Source organism: Mesoplodon bidens (assembly GCF_964165515.1).
Source record: "Mesoplodon bidens genome assembly, chromosome: 14".
In the NCBI taxonomy this organism is placed as follows: domain Eukaryota; kingdom Metazoa; phylum Chordata; class Mammalia; order Artiodactyla; family Ziphiidae; genus Mesoplodon; species Mesoplodon bidens.
In genome coordinates this window covers 17,934,658-17,957,099 of record NC_138170.1, presented here as the reverse complement: position 1 = coordinate 17,957,099, position 22,442 = coordinate 17,934,658, and the positions used below count along the sequence as shown (strand labels likewise).

General features: G+C 45.8%; 1 protein-coding gene across 1 annotated transcript in view; it reads left to right on the top strand.

Annotated features, from left to right (window-relative positions):
- Positions 1-4,004: 4,004 nt before the first annotated feature.
- The window catches only part of AFF3 (ALF transcription elongation factor 3), a 555,628-nt gene continuing 537,190 nt past the window's right edge, over positions 4,005-22,442 (top strand). Inside the window, exons 1-2 of the mRNA XM_081253559.1 lie at positions 4,005-4,065; positions 4,218-4,334. Coding sequence (XP_081109685.1) covers positions 4,282-4,334 — 53 coding nt within the window. The 5' untranslated portion in view covers positions 4,005-4,065; positions 4,218-4,281. The remainder of the gene's footprint in view (positions 4,066-4,217; positions 4,335-22,442) is intronic.

Genomic DNA, 22,442 nt, shown 5'->3' with positions numbered 1-22,442 from the left:
CATCTGGGCAATAATCAGTGATTATGGAATCCAGCTGAGGGGACAGATAGTCCAAATATGCCACCACTGCAAATTGGCCTCAGCCATACAACTGGGGTATTGGCACCCCTCCTTCTCCCCTCCCTTTTCAAGCCAGTTCACAACCATGCTTGGGGAGTATGTCCTTGGATGATCTCACAAATGACCCTGGCGGAACATTCTCAAACTCTCCAGAATGTGGGCAGGCAAGGGGGAGGGGCCAGAGTGCTGAAGTTCTCCGCCAGAGGATACTGCCAGAGAGCCCAAGGCAGAGATGGTCCCTATGCCCCACGTTTCCATGGAAACATAGGAGGAGTGATGACAGCCAGCACAGCCACACCATCTGCTCAGGACCTGGTGAATGATGAAAAAAATAGAAAAAGAAAGGCACCTTAGATCCCGGGCTAGAACCACTCTAAGAGAGCAGTGGAGAGGAAAGGGCTGAAGACTGTTGAACTCCTAGGTGGATTAAAACCCGTGCTGCCCTGGGGCTCGACATATTAGCATGTCATTTGCAAGCAGAAAGCCTAGAGGGCTGATCCTGCAATCCCTAGATACAATTATGAACACCCAAGAAGCCTCAGGAAGGAGAAGCAGACTGCATGCTGCCCGCAGTCTTACTGGAACAGGAGGGAGGGTGTGGTGACAAACAGTGCTGGTGGAGGTGGAGCAGGGCTCCCATCACCTTCCAGCAGGACCACCTGCACAGCTGTCTTTTGGCCAGGCATATCCTTCCAGGGGAATGGTGGGATTGTAAAAGGAAAATTCCCACTTGGTCACAAAAAACCTCTGAGTTGCAGCCAGGTCTTCAGAATAAGGCCTGAATTAATAAAGCTATGTAAGGTCTCTCTTCTCTCAATTCGTATCCACAGGGAGATCTTAGCTGGATGCCACAGATTTGCTTCTGGGTCTATTTAGGAGGTTTCCAATTCCAGGCTGGCAGAATGTGAGTGGGGCCCTAGCTAAGTGCCCTTGTATATCTGCCTCACACTGAGTAGGATTCATTTCTTAGTCCCTTTCCTTCATAGATGTAGCCTAAACAAACAAACCTGACCTAGGAAGCCCAGCAGCCCCTCTGGTTTAGCTGACTCCCCCAGAGGCTCTCCAGAGCTGGGCACTTTCGTTCAGCTTTCTGTAGTATTGTCTCATTTATCCCCAGAGGGAGAGAAGTCCCTCCAGCCTGAAGGCCTTTACTATGCACAGAGCTACATCAGCTTCACAGGAAACACCAGTTTTTATTTTTATTTTTAACTCAGGTTGTCTCTTACTCCTTTAGCAAAAAAACCAAAAATCCTCCCTTTTAGTTCTGGCCTTTGAATCCCAGGGAGTCCAAGCCCTTTTTTTTTTTTTTTTTTATTGTGGTGCTTTTTATTAAGGATTTAAAATTTTGACATCTAGATTAACTTCTTGTTTTGGTATGTGTAGGGGCTGGAGGATAATGGGAACATCTTAATAAACCAGATAAATAATAATAATAAAAAGATCACCCTATAAAGGCTCTCATTAATTGTCCTACATTTTACCTGTAAATGGTATTAATTTAAATTTCTTCCCATGACAACTTAGCAAAAATGGTATCTACAATATTATTTGGATTTCTTCAAAAGGCCTTATTCTCCAACTGGAGACCATACACAAAAACTGAAAATAAAAGTATTCATGTAACTTCCCCTACGTTAGAGGCCCCAAACTGAAAATATGAGCTATTCCTGAAGAAAAAAAATGTTTATTACCCACAGTGAAATTGCTTTAGGCTCGAGTATACTCATGCATTAACAAGAGGCACCGTGTTTACATTCAAATAGAAATCTACCCATCCCTACGTGGCTTTGGGGGTGAGGCCTCTTATGAGCCAACCACTCTGCTAGCTCTGTAGCCCCAGGGCTTTCTCCCTTTCCTTTTCCAGGATGATCTATTTATCCTCAGCCTCCACGGTGAGGGCAAATCTGTATCCTGAGTTTAGGCCCAGGATGGGAGTCCCAGTAAACATGGTTGTGTTTGTTCTTCAGCCTTCCTGCGTTGTATAAACAGATGTGGTGGAAAGGGAAGGAAAGCCAGATCTCCGTGAGGGGTGGGAGGTCTCCTTTCTGGAGAGGCTTCCCGGCCGGCAGCCCTGAGCACAGGGACAGGATGCATGTCTTGTTGGGGGAGTGGAACTTGCAGTTCTTCCAGAGAGGGGCTGTTCCTCTAGCTCTCCTTCACCCTCCGCCCCCCATCCTTTGCTCCTGGGAACACTGTCTGGATGCCTCAGCTGTCTCACTTTTGCCTGAGCAAAAAATTTGCAACCAGGCTTATGCTAAGGAGACGTTAAGAAGACAGATTTCCTCCCCACCCCCCCCAGTCTCTCCAAAGACACCTTAGACTGGGATTTGGGAAGACAGTCTTTCACACCTGTGCTTTCTCCTGTATCAACATTCCCTTTGTTCTTCTGTAGCCTTGTTACTACCTTCAACTAATGAGGGAAGTTTTTAGGGGCTGGGAGTTGCCAGCTTGTAAAATAACAACTCCTTTCCCTTAAACGGTGTTGAGGCAAATGAGGCAAATTCCCTTCCGTCAAACTCTGCCTTAATTTACTGTTTTATCTTTTGCACATTAGTTATGGATGCTAATAAAGGAAGGACTGCTTCAGAGCTGGGGGGAGAAGGGGGGGACTGTTTTGTAAGCCAACCCCAAATAGGAAAGAATTCTTGTTGGTCTTTTCTTCTCCTACATGTGCTCCAGACTTAGTTTGTTAATCCTCATTCAGAGGTCAGGGAGGTGAGGAGTGTAACTCGTAGGCTTGCCCCATATGGAGGGATCCTGTGACTTCTACCCAAGGGTCTAGATTTCTGGCAGCCCCAGGCAGTGGTTCTTCCTGCCTAGAATGAACAAAGGGGAGAGCACCAGAAAGGCCTCCCTATGGCAGGGACTTGGGGTTGGGTGCAAGGGATGGGATATTACACTGCCCTGTACTGCTCTCTCCAGGAAGTCCTTGGTATCCTGAGCCTCGCTCCCAGAGCTGTGGCCAAGAGGACAAGAGAGTCAGGGGACAAAAGAGGGGTTCTGGGTTTTGGCTCAGCACTTACACAAGCAAGGGAGGGCGAAATGATCTTTAAACTCAAGGAAGTAGTCATAATAAGAACTTAATTTTTAGGAGCCACAGTGACACTCTTTCGTCCTTCTAGCAGACAATACGCCGCTCTCTAGACTTCCAGATAGGGCTGGAAGTTTGCATTCTACCCCCAGAGGCCTGTCACCCTTCCCTGAAAGAAACAGGAGGTGGGTTTCCAGGGTCCGGCCAGCTGAAGGACAGGAGGGGGGGGAACCCCCACTGCAGGCCAAACTGGAGGTCCCGTCAGAAGAGGTTTCGTCCCTGATCCCCTTGATTTCACTTAACTTACTGGCTCCAGATATTTTAAACGGTTTGTTTACGGCGCTGCTGCAGGCTGCACCGCCAACTCTCCCCGCGACGCGGGCGGCAGGGGCATCTCCCAGCACCCACCCAGGTCAGCAGCCGCCTCACCGCCCGGCCTGCGGGGGCACCCGGCCGCTCAGGAGAAGCCCGGGGCCCCCAGGAAGTGCGTGCACCCGGGAGAGGCCGGGCGGGGCCGGGGCAGAAGATGCGGCAGGCCGGGCGGGCTCCGCATCCCGGCCCTCTGGGCCGCCGCCCGACCCTCGCCCCCGCTCGCCGGACCGCGCTGGGCGCCCCCGGGAGGCCAGGGTCGGCGGAGGGGGGACACGGGGGTCGCGGCGGGCGGGGCGGCGAGGCCTGCGAGCGGCCGGGACCCGGGGAGCGGCGCGGGGAGTGCAGGGGCGCGCGGGGCGGGCGCGGCGCGGGGCTCACGGCGCGCGCGCGTCTCGGCCTCGCCCGCGCACACGCGCCTCCCTGAGGAGAAAGGCGGGCGGGCGCGGAGCGGCGCGGCGGCGGCGGCGGCGGCGGCGGCTGCAGCGGGCCGGCCCGCCGCGAGGGCGGGAGGAGGGGCGGGCGCGGGGGCTGGGGGGGCGAGGCGGCGGCGGCGGCGATCTCGCCGCTCTCTGCTGAGTGTGCCTGCGCGAGCCGGCGAGCGGGTGAGTGCGCCGGCCGCCGCCAGCAGCCCGGCCGGCCCAGAGGCGGGGAGGGGGGCGCCGGGAGCCCCAAGCCGGGAGCGGGCAGCGGGCGGGCGGGCGGCGGCCGCTCCGGAGCGGCCGGGATGCACCTTGAGCGGCGCCTTTCGTTGCAGCGCGCGGGCGGCCCGAGCCTCGGCGGCGGCGGCGACGACGGCGGCGGCGCTGACACCTCCCACCATGGACAGCTTCGACTTAGCCCTGCTCCAGGAATGGGACCTCGAGTCGCTGTGGTGAGTCCCCGTGCCGGCCGGGCGGGCGCGAGCGAGCGAGCGGCGGGGGGCGACCGCGGCGGCCCGCGCGCCCTCACCTGGGCGGGGGACTCGGGCGACCGGCCGCCGTGGGGGCGGGGTGGGTCGGGGGCGGCCGCCGCGCCGGCTCCTTCCCGCCTCCCCCGAGGGGTGGCCCGGCCGCCCGGCCGTCTTCTCGCCCCCCTTTCTCGTCCCCTCCCCCGGTGCTGCCCTCCCCAGCCCGGGGGCCGGTGATCTGGGGAGCCGGGGGCAGAGCGCAGCCGTGAGGAGAAAAGGAACCGACTTCTAGAACGTGTCACTATTGCCGGGGGATCCACCTCTCGGCCCCCCGGCCCCTCTCACCTCCCTTCCCTCCATTCGCGCCCCCCCTCTTCTCCGAGGGCCCCCGGTTCACACCAGCGACCCTCTGGAGTTGTGGCCGCTGCGAAGTGCCCTTAGAGGATGCTCCAGCCTCCTGCCTGTCTGCGCCGGGTCTTGGCGGCCGCATCCTTTCTGTCTCTCCCACCCGAGATGGAAAGTGAACCCGAGGGCAGGGGGCGAGTGCTTCTCCGAGCGGGAATTCTGAGGCCCTGGCCGACTCATTTCCTCGAGGTTCGCAATCCCTTTGAGCCCTTTCTTCACACCCCGCCTGGCCACAGTTACACTCCTCCTGTCCCCGCTCCAGCCCACCGGCGCCCCGTGTATCCCTTTATTCCGCGCTCAAAGCTCGCAGCCTGGGGAGCGGGAGACTGTGGAAGAGCCCTCGGGGTTCTGTGGCTCGGGGTTCTCATATTGAGGAGCTACTGTAGGTAAAGCGCCGCTGGAAGCAGTTTAATTCTAGTTGCGGGTGTGTTAAAAATCCCATTGGCTGTTTCCACATCCCTCTTATCCACCCCCCGCACCCCCCGCCCCAATCTCCTAAATGTTTCCAACCAGCCGTATTCAGGTGGTAAAATTACCGCCTGCGTATTCCTGGAGGAACTTGTGTTATGTTTAATATTTACGGGAATGAACATCTGTGGAACAAGCATATTAACTGCATTCTGTTCTTCCCCTGGTAATCGCTTATTGTAGAGCTGAGGTTTGGTCCCCCCCCCCCTTTTTCTTTAATTCAGTAAAGAGTTTACATGTGTCTAAAACTGCAAGTGGTGTGCACATGAATATGCAGTGTGCAGTTTTAAAGCTAAACTGCCTTTTGATTTACAGATCGTATATAATATGTGGAAATGTGTATATTTTCCATGCTGCAGGCTTCCAGTGACTGATCTGTCTAAAGCCAGGTGTAACTAACTAAACTGGACACAAAGCTAGTGCATTATCGAGCAGTTTCTTATAAAAGATCCCAGGATGAGTAAGTACAGCTTGCTCTGCATAATGCTGGTGCCTATAAAATACACAAGGATGGGCCCTAATGTAATAAAACTTTTATATATTACACTGGAAACTTCAAAGAGCCAGTGTAGAAAGAATATGAAACATGTTATTACACTATAAAAGTCGCTAATTACTGTGTTGTTGCTGCTGGGGTTATTTCAGCCTTTCATTTACAGATACCTATTACTTTACAGGTTTACACTTAGAAATGTTGGTTTCTGGCACAAATTCAGTAGGTTTGCAGGTAGAAACTGTGCTTTAAAATTGACTTTTGCTTTTAAAAGTCACATTTGCAGTCAAAAGGAAGAACTTTTTGTTTCGGCAGGTTTTTAGGCTGCTTGTCTGCTTGCTGACTCAAAACTGAAGCCCTCATGACTTTTACGAGTGATATTTTGAAATTATCAGCCATAATCTGTGGCTTTTCCAGCACAGGCCTGAGCTGTCTTTCCCCCTGCATCTTTAGTTCCCAGCTGGGTTACCTGTAGCACAGTTACATAATAAATGCCTGTTGAATTGACTTGAAATTTACATTAGCTACAGTACTTTTATTATTTAAAAGAAATTTTAAAAAAGCATTTTTAAAAAGCTACTGTACGAGCAGTCAGATTTTAATCCATCAATTTGTCTTTGGCTTATGAAACTGTGCAGGATTTCTTGCTTACAATATAGTAGGACAGTTTGGCTTGACTGAGGGAGTGTTTCTAGTTTGCAGGTGTAGAATTTACATCTTCTAAGAGCTTATATATGTCTCATCAGTTAAAGATAAACCAAACTCTTTGAGTATGCATTTCTAACCCGGACACTTTCTCAGTCATGGATGAATTTTTTGGATGGTATTTTCTAACTCAATTTTATGGTTGACTTTATAAGTTTTTAAGATTATGGCTTGGTTTTAAGCTTATAGGTGACCCCAAGTAACTAACGTTTGAGTGCTTTCTGTGGGTCAAACATTTTCTTATCCATTGTTTTCTTATTTGAATCTCATAACAATCCCAGAAGTGGTAAGTGGTAGTAGTCCCATTTTACAGACAAGGAAATGGAGGCTTTGAACTGTAAAATGACTTTACTGAGACCATAAAACAAATGACAGTGGAATTTTTAAACTAACATTTACCAAATACGTAGCCAGACTCTGTTCTAAGTACAATGCATGTACTTTAGAATGTTTTAACTCTGTTCTAGTACATTACATGTCTTAGTTCATTTAATCTTCACAGCAACCTTAGGAAACAAGCAATAACTATTGTTATTCCCATTTTACAGATTGGGAAATTGAGGGTGGGGAAGATCAGGTGACCTGCCCAAGGTCACACATCTAGAAGAGGAGAAGCCATATTCGAACCTAGCATTAATTTCAAAACTCAGTTTTCTGACTTCAAATCCAGCGTATTTTCTATAGTATTGCAGATGTATTCCCAGTTTATGAGAGCAGCTCTGAAATTAATTACAAAACAAAACCTTGATGGACTGGAAATTAAGGGTCTGCTAAAATATAAAAGAAAGAGAAGGTCAGAGCCCTTAATTATATGAATTTAAAATTAAAGATTTGGTAACAATACCATGATTTAGGAAATTACGTCTGCTGCCCTACTTGAATTAACTTCTAAAATGTATATAAATTTAAAATAGAGACTACTAAAAACTTCTTTCTTTAATCCCTTTTAGAAGAACACTTTTCTTTGCGGGGGTGGAAGGTACAGCTGAATGGCAAAGGAAAATGGTATTTTAACAAACAATTTTTTCTCATTGGTGGGCATCGTTTTCTAAAAAAACAAATTGCAGTTTGTTAGCTGTTACTGTGGCTTTGAATCTGAGCTAGCTTAGTCTAGTGTTCACTGGAAGTGTCCCCAAATGACTGTATAGACAATATGAAGAGAAAAGCTCAGTACTATTGAGTTTAATCTCCTCTGCTTCCTGGCACACCCTTACCCCTCCTTCCTTGCCCTCCAGAAACTCCCATACTTATTTTTCAAGGTGGAGGGGGAGATTTTGAGCCTGAATTATCCAGATGACTGTTTCAACTTTTCTTTTCAGCCACGCCTTAAAATTGAGAAGGGTCGCCCTAATTCCCACCTCTGATTCCACTTCCCATTTCTGGTTTGAAGTACAAATGAAGAATTTGGAGCAAGGTGGAGGCATTCATTCTATACCCGGCTCCCTAGTTTCGTTCAGTAGAGGCGACTCCCTGAAGAGCTGGGGATTCAGTAAATTAACAGGGGCGGGTGACCAGAGGAGCAGAACCCCTTCTCAAACTCCTCCTCTATCCCCTTGGCTGCTCTTCCTGTTCTCCACCAGCTTTTGATCAGCTGCTGGGCATGTGCGCCCTTCCTCAGGGCCTTTAAGATAATGACCATCCCTTTGCACAGGGTAACAGTTGCTTTCAGTTATTCACTTAACAAATTTTATTGATCATCTCTTAAGTACAAGACCTCATGTTGGTTGCCACAGCGGATACAGAGAAGAGTAAACCATGGGTTGTGTGTGTTATTGTCTAGTGAGGATAAGACAAGTACACAAGTATAAAAACGTTTCAGCACTGGTGATTCAGAAGTGAAAAAGACCATATTTGGGACTGGGGTGGGTGGTGGAGGAGGGAAAGAGGAAAAATCGAGTTTAAAAAAAAAAAAAGGCTTCCGTGGAAAAGGTGGCCTTTGAACTAAGCCTTGGAAGATGAATGGGATTTTTACAGACGGTGGGGGTGGGGTATTGAGAGGACATAGCAGCATCTTGGGCAAAGAAAGAACTGGAACAAAGGCTTTCATGGTGTCTCTGAAAGATCCTTTTATGAATCATGGTGGAATTACCTATACCAAATATTTTAAAGATGCAGAACTTTGTAATCATGAGGTGGTTTCAGTGAATGAGAAAAGCTTTCCACAGTGAACTTGGTCAAAATTGTATTTAATCTCCCTTAAATATAGACACATGTTAGTTACTGGGGAGAAAGTCTGTTGAAATAAAATAGTAAATATTCAGATCCCTCTCTACTACTCCCCCGCCCCATTGCCCCATAGCTTCACATAGCCCAGAATCCATTTACTTTTATTCCAGGAGGCATTATACTTTATATTCTTTCAAAGTGGAACCTTTGAAGTTGTAATAAGTGGATTGTATCATACTCACCAATTTGTTCAATTCAGTAAGCATTCATAGAGCATTAGGCATCCCTCTAGGTTAGGTACCAGAGAGCAGTAGCTTTCAAACGTTTTATACCATGACTCACAGTAACAAGTGTGTTTAACATTGCAACCCACCAACCACATCATTTGTATGCACACATACTCATAACTGAAACAAGTGTCATGAAATAACACTTATCCATATTATGGGAGGTGTACTTTGATATTTTCTATTCTATTTTTTAAAAAATTCCCCATCCATGGATTGAAACGTGTAGTTTAGGGGAAAAAAGAAACTGTAGCGATGCATAGGAAACAGAGCGTTTGCGAGGAACTTGTAGGAGAATAAGCCGTCCACATCCATACCTGCTGTACGAAGCTGACGCTGCCCATTTGAGGGGGATGAGGGCGCATCCTGTTGGGAGGGGAAGAGACCTTTAGGGCTGAGAGGCCTGTGAAACGCCTCTTGGAGAAATGGAAAATAAAAGAGAAAATAAAGAGAAGAGAAAATAAAGAGAAAATAAAAAGGAGGAAAGTCCATGTGGCGCGAAGGCCGTGACTAGAAATAAAGAGGAAATAAAGCGTGGAGCTCGTTGGGTGAAGATGAAGTTATTAACTAACTCAGGGGGAAGATGTACTGCCCTCCTGTGGGGGGAAGGGGAGCCAGGTGGAGGCGCTAACAACTTCGTCTCCAGTAGTGCCTGCAGACCCACTTGGTTCTCTGCAAGTCAATCGCCTTCTTCCAGGCCTCCTTAGGCTCCCCGGGGTAGAGTCAGACAGCTGCCCAGATCCCTGATCTTGACCTTTATTAGCCCTCCCCTCCAGCCCCAACAAAGCAAACATTTTAAGGCCTACCCCTATCCCTTTCGTCAGCCCGTAGGGATGAAAGTAGTTTGCCAGAACACGGAGCACAGGAGAGACGCACCTGGGACCCATCACCTTCACTGGGCGTGGCCTGAGCGCTGGGCGTCCTGGAGCCCATAGGTCTAGCCCCGTTGGCCCCGCTCGTTCTCATTGGCCCGAAGTGGTGGACTGGTTGGCTGCGGTGGCCGTCATTGGCCGAGAGCCCCAGAACACGCCCACAGCGTGGCAAAGGGCTTCCCCAGGTGCAGGGATGAGAATGCTTCCAGCAGAGTGGCTGCCAGGGCCAGGGCCGGAGGGCTGCCTCCGTGAGGGGGCTGATGGCCATCGTGGAGGAGGTAAGGAGGTGTGGATGGGGAGCCGTGAAGTGCTGGGGGCCGGGAGCTGAGGCATTCCTCCACTTGTGGTACCGTGGGTGGTGTGTTTTGGAAAAAGCTGGCGGGGGATTTGTTAATTCAGGGCGTCGAGGTTGAGGGCTCAAGCTCTCAAGCTCGGTGTCAGGATAACAGGGAGGATGCGCGCTGGATGTGCAGATGAGTTTTAACCAAGTGCCTTTTGATGATGATGAACATGAGTATTGTGTATGGGGAAATAATTCTTTCCTGTGTTCCAGAGTCTCTTTTGTGAAAATGTAGGAGGCTTATAAAATGCTGAAAATCTATTTCGGGAGAATGTCCCTGTGAACCAGAATGGGTCTAATCTATGCCACTTTAAATTTAGCAACTCGAACAAGGCCCTTTGGCATAATATTGGTTAAAGTAACAAATTAAGAAAAAAACCTCTGAAAATGAAATGCAAGGTTTTTTTTTCCTGTGTAAATGGAATTTTCAACCTGGAATAAGTTTGCCTGTTTAAATTTTCTTTATTTTGGGAATAAAGCCTTGGTGGCAAAATCAAGGGCATAAAAGACGATTTTAAATATCATTTAATGGTAACAATGTTTCCTTGTTTTGTTTCAAAGTGAAATCCATAAAACTTATTTTCAGTGTTGCCTGTTCTCTTTTGTTTGAGAATTTAATTGAGGTTTCTGAATTCAGTTGGCTCCAGCCTCCCTTTCTGTTTGGCCCTGGGCAGCTCACCATCTTTCTCATTTCCTATTCTCAGTCTTGGCTTAATCACTTATAAAACAACAGCACTTATACTGGCCTACCTCATAAGGTTGTGATGTTAAGTAATAAAAGTGTCAATTGCTTTGTGAATGCCAAATGCAGTTCTGTTATACCCTTTGCTTCCTTCAAAACGTCTCTTTATCATAAACAAGGAAGGATACAGAAAGGTCACGTAGGGTCAGGTCATCCATCTGGTGCAGAGTTCTGTTCCTGGTAATGGGACCCAGGGACATTTTTGAGTAGAGGCTGGTAGTTTTTCTTAGTTGTACGTCATAGTTGAGCAGACAAATATGTCCTTACTTATGGTTGTACTAGTAACAAATGTAGATATATTAACCATTACGTAATCTTTGATGTTTCACCAAGAATGTATTGAATTACCACCCATTACATCAAATGACTTCATTTGGCTCTGTGGGTCTCATTAAATTATGTCAGGCTAATCATAATTGAGCTTCAACAGAAACAAAGTAACACAGTTATACCAGGATGAGAGGATACCACACTACCCAAGAAACTTAATGGGTTCAGTGTATGGAAACTAACACCTGGGGACGTGATAGAGCCCCCCGAGTGTTTCCAGGTGTTTCGCTGGGTTGTCCAAGGATATAAGTCCATCAGTGGGTGTGAGGTTATCTAACAGTGGTGTGGCAAGGCTGTCTCAGAGGGTAACAATGACCTGTAGACCCCCTGCCGGGGACTTTGTAGAGAGAGGCTTCCAGAGTAAGTGGACCAGCAGCAAGAAGTTATCTCTGAGTCCTTCCAGCTTCAGGATTCTATGATCATCCCCATCACAGGGGAGCAGGAATCGAAGAGAACCGAAGTCATTAATTGTATTCACTTGTGTATTTTCCCCTCCGCAATTTCTCCACTCACATGTGGAGAAAGGCGTGGGAGGGTACTTGGGCTTCTTCACGTAATTTCTTCTCAGGAGACTCCTTGTTAGCCGAGGTAAAGAACAGTGACTGTAACTTGGAGACCATGCGATCATAGCAACTCAGTTTAGAGTTACATGCTTAACTTGAGCTGAAATAATTTTATTTTGCCTTTTTTCTATGACAGGAAATTAGTTTCCAAAAATCCTCTGGATTGCTGCAATACGAGTCTGTTAGTCTTAGTTAAATTTTTCTTGTCATACCTGCATTTTTTACCTGAATTATGAGGTGAGAGACCAAATTTTCCGGCAATGTTCATTGAAACGTTAATTACCTGGCAGTTCAGATAGAAAAAGGCTTTACTCTAGTGGATCATCACCAATTCCGGGAAATAATCTGTCTGTTTTGTTTTCAAATGTCAAAATATATTTGTTTTTCTTTAAAATGTATCGTGAGGGGAAGAAAAGACGTAGGGCTTAGAAAACAGTTTTGAAAACAAAGGTCCATATGCTTACCTAGCACTCAGGCCAGCGTTTCTCAAACTTTAAGGTGCATCCAGGTGACTTAGGGATCTTGATAAAATATAGATTCTGATTTAATAGGTGCAGGGTAGGGCTATGATTCTGCATTTTTAACCAGCTCCCAGACATAACTGCTGGTCCATAGACCGAACCTTGAGTAGCAAGAATTAAAAGGATAAAAATTCCTTTGAAAAGAAGCTCTTTAAAAATTCCTCATCTTCTTCTTTTTATTTTGAGGAGGCTTTGTATAATAACATGACAATTCCACAGTGCCAGGAGGTTACATTTAGACGCAGCATTTATTTTATTTTCGTGAGTCTTTTCTAATACAATTTTGATGAGTGAGGGGGTGGTTAATTGTATCCTAGTGGGGATATAGTGGGAAATAAACATAAAAACCTAAGTAAACAAAGTTTGTAATAAATAGGCTAATCACTTTTTATAGCTTTACAGTTCTTGTCAGCCCTTCAGAGACGGAGTCCTCCTTCTTCAGGAGCCAATGCCGAGAGTAACTGGATTCAGAGTCTTAGAAACACTCTGGATTTGTCGGGAATCTCACAAGCGCTCTTGTAGGTGCCCAGGACTCAGACCAAATGTCCCTGTTCTCTTTGGCAGGGAACTGGGGGTAGGGTGGGGCAGGGAGGTGGCAGTGGTGGGAGAGGGGGGTAACTATTTTGCAGAATTACTGCACTACCTTGTGGCCATAGCTGCAAATTGCAACTTTCCCAGTGTCCTAAAAGAAATTGCAGCTCAGCTCCTGGTGGAACCCCATGGTGGGCTTAGAGCCTCCGATGGGGACCTTCTCTCCCAGCACTGCCGGCCACCTCTCCCTCTTCCCCACCACGGAGTGCCCCGAGTCCCTCAGGTGGTCAGACTTAGCTGCAGTTTCCATGTTTAATTTCCATTTCTACTTCATTAGAAGAATAAGTGCAGATGGGACTGATTATGTGAGTAAATACAGCGCGGTTGACTTTGTGCTGTGAGATTAGCGGGAAGTTTATTTACTTTATCTTCTTAATGAGGGTTTGTGTGTGTGTGTGTGTGTTCACGCGCGCACACACACACATTTCCATTCTCTGAGATAGGCATGGAAGACTGTGGCTGATACGAGCAAGATAGGTTGGGCTTACACAATTGTGACCATTTCAGATTGGGAAAACAGCTGACTTTTTTTTTTTTTTTTTTTTTTTTGCGTTACGCGGGCCTCTCACTGCTGTGGCCTCTCCCGTTGCGGAGCACAGGCTCCGGACGCACAGGCTCAGCGGCCACGGCTCACGGGCCCAGCCGCTCCGCGGCATGTGGGATCTTCCCAGACCGGGGCACGAACCCTCATCCCCTGCATCGGCAGGCGGACTCTCAACCACTGCGCCACCAGGGAAGCCCCAGAGCTGACTTTTAAGGAACGATAGTGACTCCTTTAAATCTTGCAGCCTCAGGACACATGTGAACCCACAGAGGAAGTGTTCGCTATAGGTTTTTAGCCTGTCTTGGTGCAATACTTTGCATTTGCGCTTTTAGTGGCTGCGATATTGCCTTCTACCTCATAATCCATTATGTTATCTGACTAATTGTGTTTAACCATTTCGTGAAATAGGCGATGTTGCGTTCCATGGAACTTTTCTTTCTGACTGGGAACAGGTGAGGGGGAATCTCTTGCCCTCAAGTATGGAGATAGATCAGACCCATTGTAAGGAAAGGCATGTGTTTGGTTATTGCTTTGGTTTGTACTCGTGTCATCAAATTAATGTATTTTTTCTCACACTGGAGAAAACACTATTTATTGACTCTCAGTAATGATACAAATAATGGAATAGTCAGGTGATTTGCACAACTTCCCCCCAAAGGGGTCTCTCAGAGTTAGTGGTTTTCTCTGTTGGGTCCTAGGAAGGCACACCCAAGAATTCTTTCAGAACAAAAAAGCAACTGCTGGCCATCAGCTAAATTCTGAACTTTGTTATTCAGAATTGGGGCTTGACTAAGGAGATAGGCTGTCAACATGGCCCAGCTTGTTCCCTTTCATACCAGCCATACTCCACGGCAGGGAGCCCGTTGGTGTCATTTCTCAGAGTTGCTGAGGAGGAAAGTGCTGTTGGAGGTTGAGGGCTTTACCTCAGGCTAAGGGGCAGGTGTCTCCACTGGCCATGGACTCTGCAGTTCACTGAAATAGAGGCTCTGGGTCCGGAATGGGTTGGTCCCTCCACTTTCTGAAATGTGCTGTTTAGCTGCTCTCCTGGTCCATAAGCAGTGGTGGAAATGAGGATTCCCTGGATGAGAGGGTGTAGCTTTAGAGACACTCGGAACAAAATTTGTGAAGCTGTCTGTCATCCTGAGGAAGCAGGCTGCAGCATCAGCGGTGATGGGGAAAGCATACTACTTCAGCTAATATCCGTATGCAACAGCCTTCCCTCTTTGGTGGAAAATTCAATGGTTTACTGTATTACTCTGGTATACCAGTTGTAAGGCTGGCTGTGTAAGTCCAGGATGAAGCTGTCACCTGGCTCCCGTTGTTTGGGCTCAGGTTGGGGTGAGGCAGGAAGGCCCATGCTATTCCTGAGCGCCCCAATCATCTGCTGCTTCTGATATTTGGAGCTGAGCACAGATGTTGCTTGCAGGGCTGAGTCCTTCTCAGAAGAACGTCCGTGTGCCGGAGGGGGCTGCTCAGCTGGAACCACGTGGACTCTCCCATTTGTGTTTTTTCCACTAAAGATAGACCCTTCCCTAGAATATGGCTTGGCTTCTGAGAACTAAACCTTTTGGGTGACTTTCCTTTAGAGTGTGTGTTTGTTTTTCGATAAGCAGAGTATTAAACTTATTATTCTCATTGATACCTGAGAAAAGCATAAGTGTATATCTATACTTATATATATATAATAATTACTTATAGATAATATATTTAATATTATAATAATTTATATATAATATATATAAATAATAAGTATGTAAACTTATTATTCTCAGTGATACCTGAGAAAAGTATCTTCTGGGAAAGCAGTGAATTTTACCTACCACCTGGCCCTCCCCGCAATCGCTGCAACTTGAACTAAAACTCCAAGGCTGAGTTAACAAGTTCTGAGTATGGAAATTAAATATTTATCATCGAAAAAGGGAGGAAGTATGGTATTTTCATTTCTAATATTTAGGTAGAAAATTACTTACATAAATTATTTTCGATTCTTTTCTTTACTGTTACCCCTCAGCAGGACAAAAATAATATTTTAGTGTCCTGAAATATTATATACAATAATGTAACACAGTATGGATGCCTTAAGCTGCTCTTCATAACCCTCCTTCTCTAGATTTATAGGTTTCTGGGTTGAGATGAGCAACTACTTATTAAGCCAGACACAGAAGTAAATGCCACATTTTTAGCCCGCGGTGTCTGTGTATGTAAGCCTCAAACAGATTCTTTCAGATAATCTCAGTAGGTTTTTTACTTGCTCTAATAGGGAATCCTGTGGAGTGCATAAAAGGGTACCCTGTCCATTGTGGAGTTTTAGGGAAGATTTCCTGGGGAACATGACATTCGATTTGAGTTTTCAGGGGTGAGCAGGAGTTAGGCTAGGAGTCGGGGAGCAGGGTGTGTGCCAGGTGCAACAATGTAAGCAAGGGCAAAGGGGTGCAAAATAGCATGTCGCGATGGTAGCAGCGACAAATTCAGGCAGGTTGTGGGTCTGAAGCATTCCAGGTAGGCAGCAGCAGGAGAGGCGTTTGGGGTGTGGAGGCCCTCGCGTGGCATTCCGAGGAGCGTGGACATTTTCCCTTAGGTGATGGCCTGCCGTTTGAACAGGGGAACGAAATGGTCACACTTGCATTTTATTATTTCTAGAAGGCATTTGACATGGGTGAGTCTGGTGGCTGTGATGGGCCACGTCTGGAGGATCAGGTCAGGCAGGGAGGTTGGAGGGAAGGGAATGACTCGAAAAGTGTGTAGGGCAGCGGTCCCCAACCTTTTGGGCACCAGGGACCGGTTTCATGGAAGACAGTTTTTTCACGGACCGGGGAGGGGGGGATGGTTTCGGGATGATTCAAGCGCATTACATTTATTGTGCATTTTATTTCTATTACTATTACATTGTAGTATATAATGAAATAAGTATACAACTCACCGTAATGCTGACAGGAGGCGGAGCTCAGGTGGTAACGTGAGCGCTGGGGAGCGGCTGTAAATACAGATGAAGCTTCGCTTTCTCACCCGCCGCTCACCTCCTGCTGTGCGGCCGGGTTCCTAACGGGTCTGCAGCCCGGGGCTTGGGGACCCCGGTGTAGGAGATGACATTGGAAAACTTGCTGACTGGTTGGGGGAATGCGGGAGGGTGAGGGGCCAAAGATGCTTTCAGGCTGTTGAGGTTGTGTGATGAGGTAGGGAGTATAGGAGGAGGGGCAAGCTGGCTGGGGAAGGATGGAGTGTTTAGATTTTACAGCGTTCCATTTGGAACGCCTGTGGGCCGTGCAGGTAGAGTTGCCTGCAGGAAGTTTGCTGTATGGTAGTGACCTTTAGGAAGAAGGAGAGGACAGAAATAAAGATTTGGGAGTTGTCAGCATACATGGTGACAGCCATGAGGTTGGACAAGATGATCCCGGAAGAGTGAGGAGGGAGCACATAGGCTGAGGACCCACAGGGGCCTCAGTGGGAGGGAAGGCAGCCCGTGCAGAGAGGCGGGAGCCAGAAGAGAGGGGTCCACAGTCGACTGCTTTGTTTTTTATTTTATTGAAGTATAGTTGATTTCCAGTGTTGTGTTAATTTCTGCTGTACAGCAAAGGGATTCAGTTATATCAGTACATATGTATGTATATATAGATGTGTGTGTGTGTGTATATATACTTTTTCCTTCTGGTCTATTACAGGATGTTGAATATCGTTCTCTGGACTACGCAGTAAGACCTCCTTTTTTTCCCCACTGTGTATGTACTAGTTTGCGTCTGCTGACCCCAGACTCCCAGTCTGTCCCTCCCCACCCACTCCCCACCCACTCCCCACCATGGTCAGCTGCTTTAGAGGACTCTCATTGAGGAGGTTTGGGGACCGGGCAGTGGGAGTGAAAGAGACTGAACGCTCTCACTGTGGAGGGGAGGGAGGGGGTGAGCTCAGGGAGGAAGGTCTCAGAGAAGGGCGGGGGCCGGCCAGCCCGGGAGGAGAGGAAGAACAGCATGGTGTTTCCAGATGTCCAAACGTGGGGGCCAGCGGAGACTTAAAAAATCCCTGTGAGGGGCTTCCCTGGTGGCGCAGTGGTTGAGAGTCCGCCTGCCGATGCAGGGGACACGGGTTCGTGCCCCGGTCCAGGAAGATCCCACATGCCGCGGAGCGGCTGGGCCCGTGAGCCACGGCCGCTGAGCCTGAGCGTCCGGAACCTGTGCTCCGCAATGGGAGAGGCCACAGCAGTGAGATGCCCGCGTACCGCAAAAAAAAAAAAAGAAAAAAAGAAAAAAAGAAAATCCCTATGAGAAATGGGAGTTTCAGAGAATGGAACCACTGAGAAGAGGACAGTATCAAATATTAGACTTGAAACAGTAAATTATAAGTGTTTCATAGGTATTTTTGAAAAACTGATTAAGCCACGTTAGCATAAACCTGTGTCAGATCCTCTGTCTGTAATTTAATTAGAGTGTTTTTAGAAGTAATTTTGATTCAGAAGGAATTGGATGAGGCTACCTTGTCAGGAAAAAATGAGTGGACTTTTCTCATTGTGGACTGTTGAAAATGGATTTTTAAAAATGTTTTCAAACACACAAGACTGACAGAGTCAGGTGCCCCAGGATGTTGCTCTGACGTTTAATGGCATATCTCCTTAGAAGGGCGCTCAGCCCATTTGGCCTCCGAGTTCCTTAGTGCTTCTTATAGATCACAAAGTGTAGTGAGCCCTTTACATGAACTACATCTCATTTAATCTTCCTAACCTGTGAGGCGGGTTCTGTTATTCCCCATTTTATAGAGAAGGAAACAAAGGTTTAGAGTACCTTGCCCAAAGTCCCACAGCCAGTGCAGGCAGAACTGGGGTTTTAGCCCAGGCGGTCTGGCTCCAGAGTCCTTCCCTGTGGCCACCATCCTATCAGAAGTATCTTGGTGTCTCTCAGTAACAGAATTATAGGGCATGGGCTCTGAGGTCCTTTCCAATCTTAAAATATTTGTGATTTACACTTATATGCATGTATGTGTGTGTGGTCTCCAACAGGTACAATGGGTACAATGTTTACCCTCAGCTTTTTCATCCGGAATGAATAATACACTGTGTCCAAGTTTTTGTGTATTTCAGACTAGTGGAATTCTAATCGAACAGGCTTTCCTGTGCAAGGATTGTCTGCAATTCATTGTCATTTTAGGTACTGCTCTTTTTGTCAGTATTTCAAATGTATAAAAATTTTGTATACTCATAAAACCACTAATTTGACAAGTTTTATGGATAAAGAAAATGGTTGCAGCTGTTCACCACAGCTGGTCCAATCTACCCCAACACCTAAATGTAACTTTATTAATAACAACAATGATGGTGCAGCACTCAAATTAGTAAAACTACCATATGAAAATGATCTGAAATTGTCTGCAAGGTGGTTCTTTTTCATGCAGATTTTCTTGCAGTTTCTTCTTAGTTTCTACATAAAGACAAACTGTCTCTTCTAGGTATGTGACTCCTTCTATAAGAAGTGTTACTTTGATGACATGGAAGGAGTAAAGAGGCTTAATTTGTGTCACGAGATATTTGGGTGAAGTAACAGTAATAGATTCTTGGCTTAAGGAATTGTGACATGTTGAAACAGATGACAAAAATAACGTTAAATGTCTTCTTTAAAAATCCTTGAATAAGACAATTTAAATGTTAAGGAAAAAAATCTGCCTGGCTGACGAAATTCTAGAACGATGCCATTTGATACCAGGAAGGGCAGGGGGTTTGGAGCCAGCATGCAGTAGTGGGTTCGGACTGCCATATACTAGGTGCGCTACCTTAGACTAGTAACCTAACCTCTCTCAGTTTCCTAACCTCAGTTTCTTCATGTATAAAATGGAGGTAATAATGCCTGTGCCACTGGCTTGCCATGCAGATTAAATGAGATAATATGCCTAAATAGCCCAGCACATAGTAGGTCCTCAAAAAGTGGTAACTTTATTAATCCTTTTTTCCCTTCTCGTGGTTACTTAATGTTTTGATTAGCCACTGTATTCAATGACTGTATCCATTCTGTGGCTGAAAAGATATTTAGAAGCATTTATGAGTCAGTGTTTCAGTTTGTATCTTAAAAAAAATTTTTTTTAGCTGATATCTTTTTTTCCCCAAAGGTGTGGGCTTGTGTTTATTTAATGACTGCAGAACACAGGTATAGAAGATGGTTACTAATACTTTCTTCTCTTGAGAGCAAGGATTTCTTCTTGTGACTCCACAGGGCTAATATAATGAGCCCTGTGCATTGTAGCTGCGAAGAATTACCTGTTTTTAAAATTTATTATGTGTATTTTAATTAAAATAGAAAACAGTTAAAACCAGAACTTCATAATTGGTGAAGCAATTATATTATTGTTCAGTTTACGTGGACTTAGGAGCAATAAGTTTTGATAGCCCAAATGGCAAAATTTCTATTCATTCTTTTCCGTCAGAGCCAAACTGAGGTCATTATATTATTTCAGATGGATGACTATACCTTGGCCTCATATCTGTACTTTGGTCCATACCCGTATGCTTGCTCCCCAGTCTCTGGACATAGAATGACCCCAGATTCTCCAGTGGGATGACAGCTCCTTGTGGTCTTGGTACAGTGATCCTACGTCCTGTAGTTATCATTTTTATAGACTTCCGATTTGGCTGCTTTCTGTTCTCTTCTTCTTCTCTCATCTATGCATTAATTGCTGATACAGAACATAGGATAGCTTTGCATCAAATTGCTTGATTCTGGCAAACCTGGAGTTGAGTCATTACATATTTCTTTCATACTGAAATGTGAAATCAGCCTCCCCTAGGGGTTGTTGATGACATCTGTTAGGTTTATCTACCTACAGATAAGTTAAAATGGCAAAGTGGGTTAAACGTTGTGGTTGCAGTTTGTAACAGCCAGCTTTTGTCAGGTGATGCTGTAGTAACAAAACACCCCCCAGATCTCAGTGGCTTACAGATGCAAAGTGTAGTTGTCCATGTTATGTGGCAGTTGAAGGTCAGCTGTGCTCTAGTGTCTTTTTCATTCTCAGACCCAGGCTGACAGAGTGCACTATTTTGAAATATGCCATCCTCTTGGTGGAGGGGACAAAAGAGCTTTTGCTGGGTGTGGCATATGTCATATGGCTCCCATTTCACTGGCTTAGTAAGTCATAAGCTCAAGACTTATATTAGTAGGGAGAGAAACTATCCTTTTCCAAAGCAGTGCTGCAAGTCACATGCCAACCAGCAGGGATGAGTATCCTCTTAAAGGGAGGGCAATGGAAAATTGAAAACAATGATACAGTCTGCTTTGTACTTAACTTGTGTGTGTGTGTGTGTGTGTGTGTGTGTATATACACACATATTTAATCAGTGTGTTTAGGTTAAAGAAAAATAACAAGATTCAAAAAAAGAGCTTGCAGAACTGTCTGGTCGCATATTCTTGTATAATATATATTATAGAAGATTTCTGTCTTTTGGCCTGTGGTTTTCTTTTTACCGGAATTATCACCTCTTCAATTTTCACTGCAAAAAAAGGGGCAGATGAAGAACCTTGGTGAAATGTTTTCATCCAAAGGATCAAAGCTTCTGTGTGATAGACTTACAAGATTAGAGCAATTGTTTTTAAAAGTATGTGTTTATTTAACATTTCATCTGTAAATAATTTGCCTTCACCATGTAGAAAAGAATACTATTATTCAGTTATTATGTCCTGATTCTTAAATTAATAACTAGACTTTGCTTATCACTGGTTAGAAGCAAATTGTAAATGAGGAGCAAAATCCATATACATTGGAAGGGAATCAGGCAATAAACTACCTGCTTTACAGAAAAAAAAAGTCTCATTAATGTTTTCTTTAACTGAAGCCTTACGTACAACTTGAGCCTGGTTTTGATGTTTGAAAAAAATTTAAGCAACAAAAGAAGATGAGTGAACCTACAAATACATAGGGAACCATAATTAACCATTGATGTGAATTAATGAACGTGTGTTTATTGAGGTCCTAGGGTAGACGGTGTGAAAGGAATTTCCTGGAACTTAGCAGGACCTCTCAGAGCTTGGTCTTAGCCCGAGCCCACTTTATTCCTCACAGATTTTAGAGTAGGCAGGGTCTGTATTCAAATCTTCAGAAAAGAACTTTCTGAAACATAGGACAGTTTTCCTTTCTGTGTATGTTATGTAAGGAGCATGCTCGATATTATTAGAATAAGATACCCCTTCTATGTTAATTCTAATGAAATTGAAGAAAGAAAGAGTCCACACCAATACTGTGAAGTGCTTAATGGTATTTAAAATCTCTGGGAGACTGGGCCAAAGTGAAAATATAAACTTAATAAGTGGAAATGTAGTCATTACTTTGTATGAGCATCAAGATGCAATATTTTGAACAGGTGACAACTGCTGTGTAGTACTTTGAAGAAGACCCATTAGAAGAGAATTAAAACTTGAGCACCTAAGTGCTCTTTAACGGGCCAAGCAGATGATCTTTTGTTGCTTCAAAATCTTTTCTAGGGCCTCCCTGGTGGCGCAGTGGTTGAGAGTCCGCCTGCCGATGCAGGGGATGCGGGTTCGTGCCCCGGTCTGGGAGGATCCCATGTGCCGCGGAGCGGCTGGGCCCGTGGGCCATGGCCTCTGGGCCTGCGCGTCCGGAGCCTGTGCTCCACAGCGGGAGAGGCCACAACAGTGAGAGGCCCGCATACCGCAAAAAAAAAAAAAAAAAAAAAAAAAAAATCTTTTCTAATTCTCATCACTTAACCTTCTTGGCTATATAAGCAAAAGTATCTATCCCTTCACATTTTCTAGACGTGTGTGTATACCAGGAAAGATTTCTCTTAAGTATCATAGATCGTTTAAAAAGCCAAAGTAAATCCTGAATTTTATATGTCTACATCTCAGGCTGAGATTAATGAAAATAAAAGAGCAACCTTTTTAGTTGCTAAAAATTATTTAGTGATTGAAACATGGATCACTGATATTTTTTCTTTATTATTATTTTTTTGTATGTTGATATTTTTCCTGCAACCTTGCTGAATGTATTCATTAATCCTAATAGTTGTGTAGCGGTGTGTACATGCGTGTGTGTATGTGTGTGTTCCTTCACAGTTTGTATATGCAAGATCAGCTCACCTGC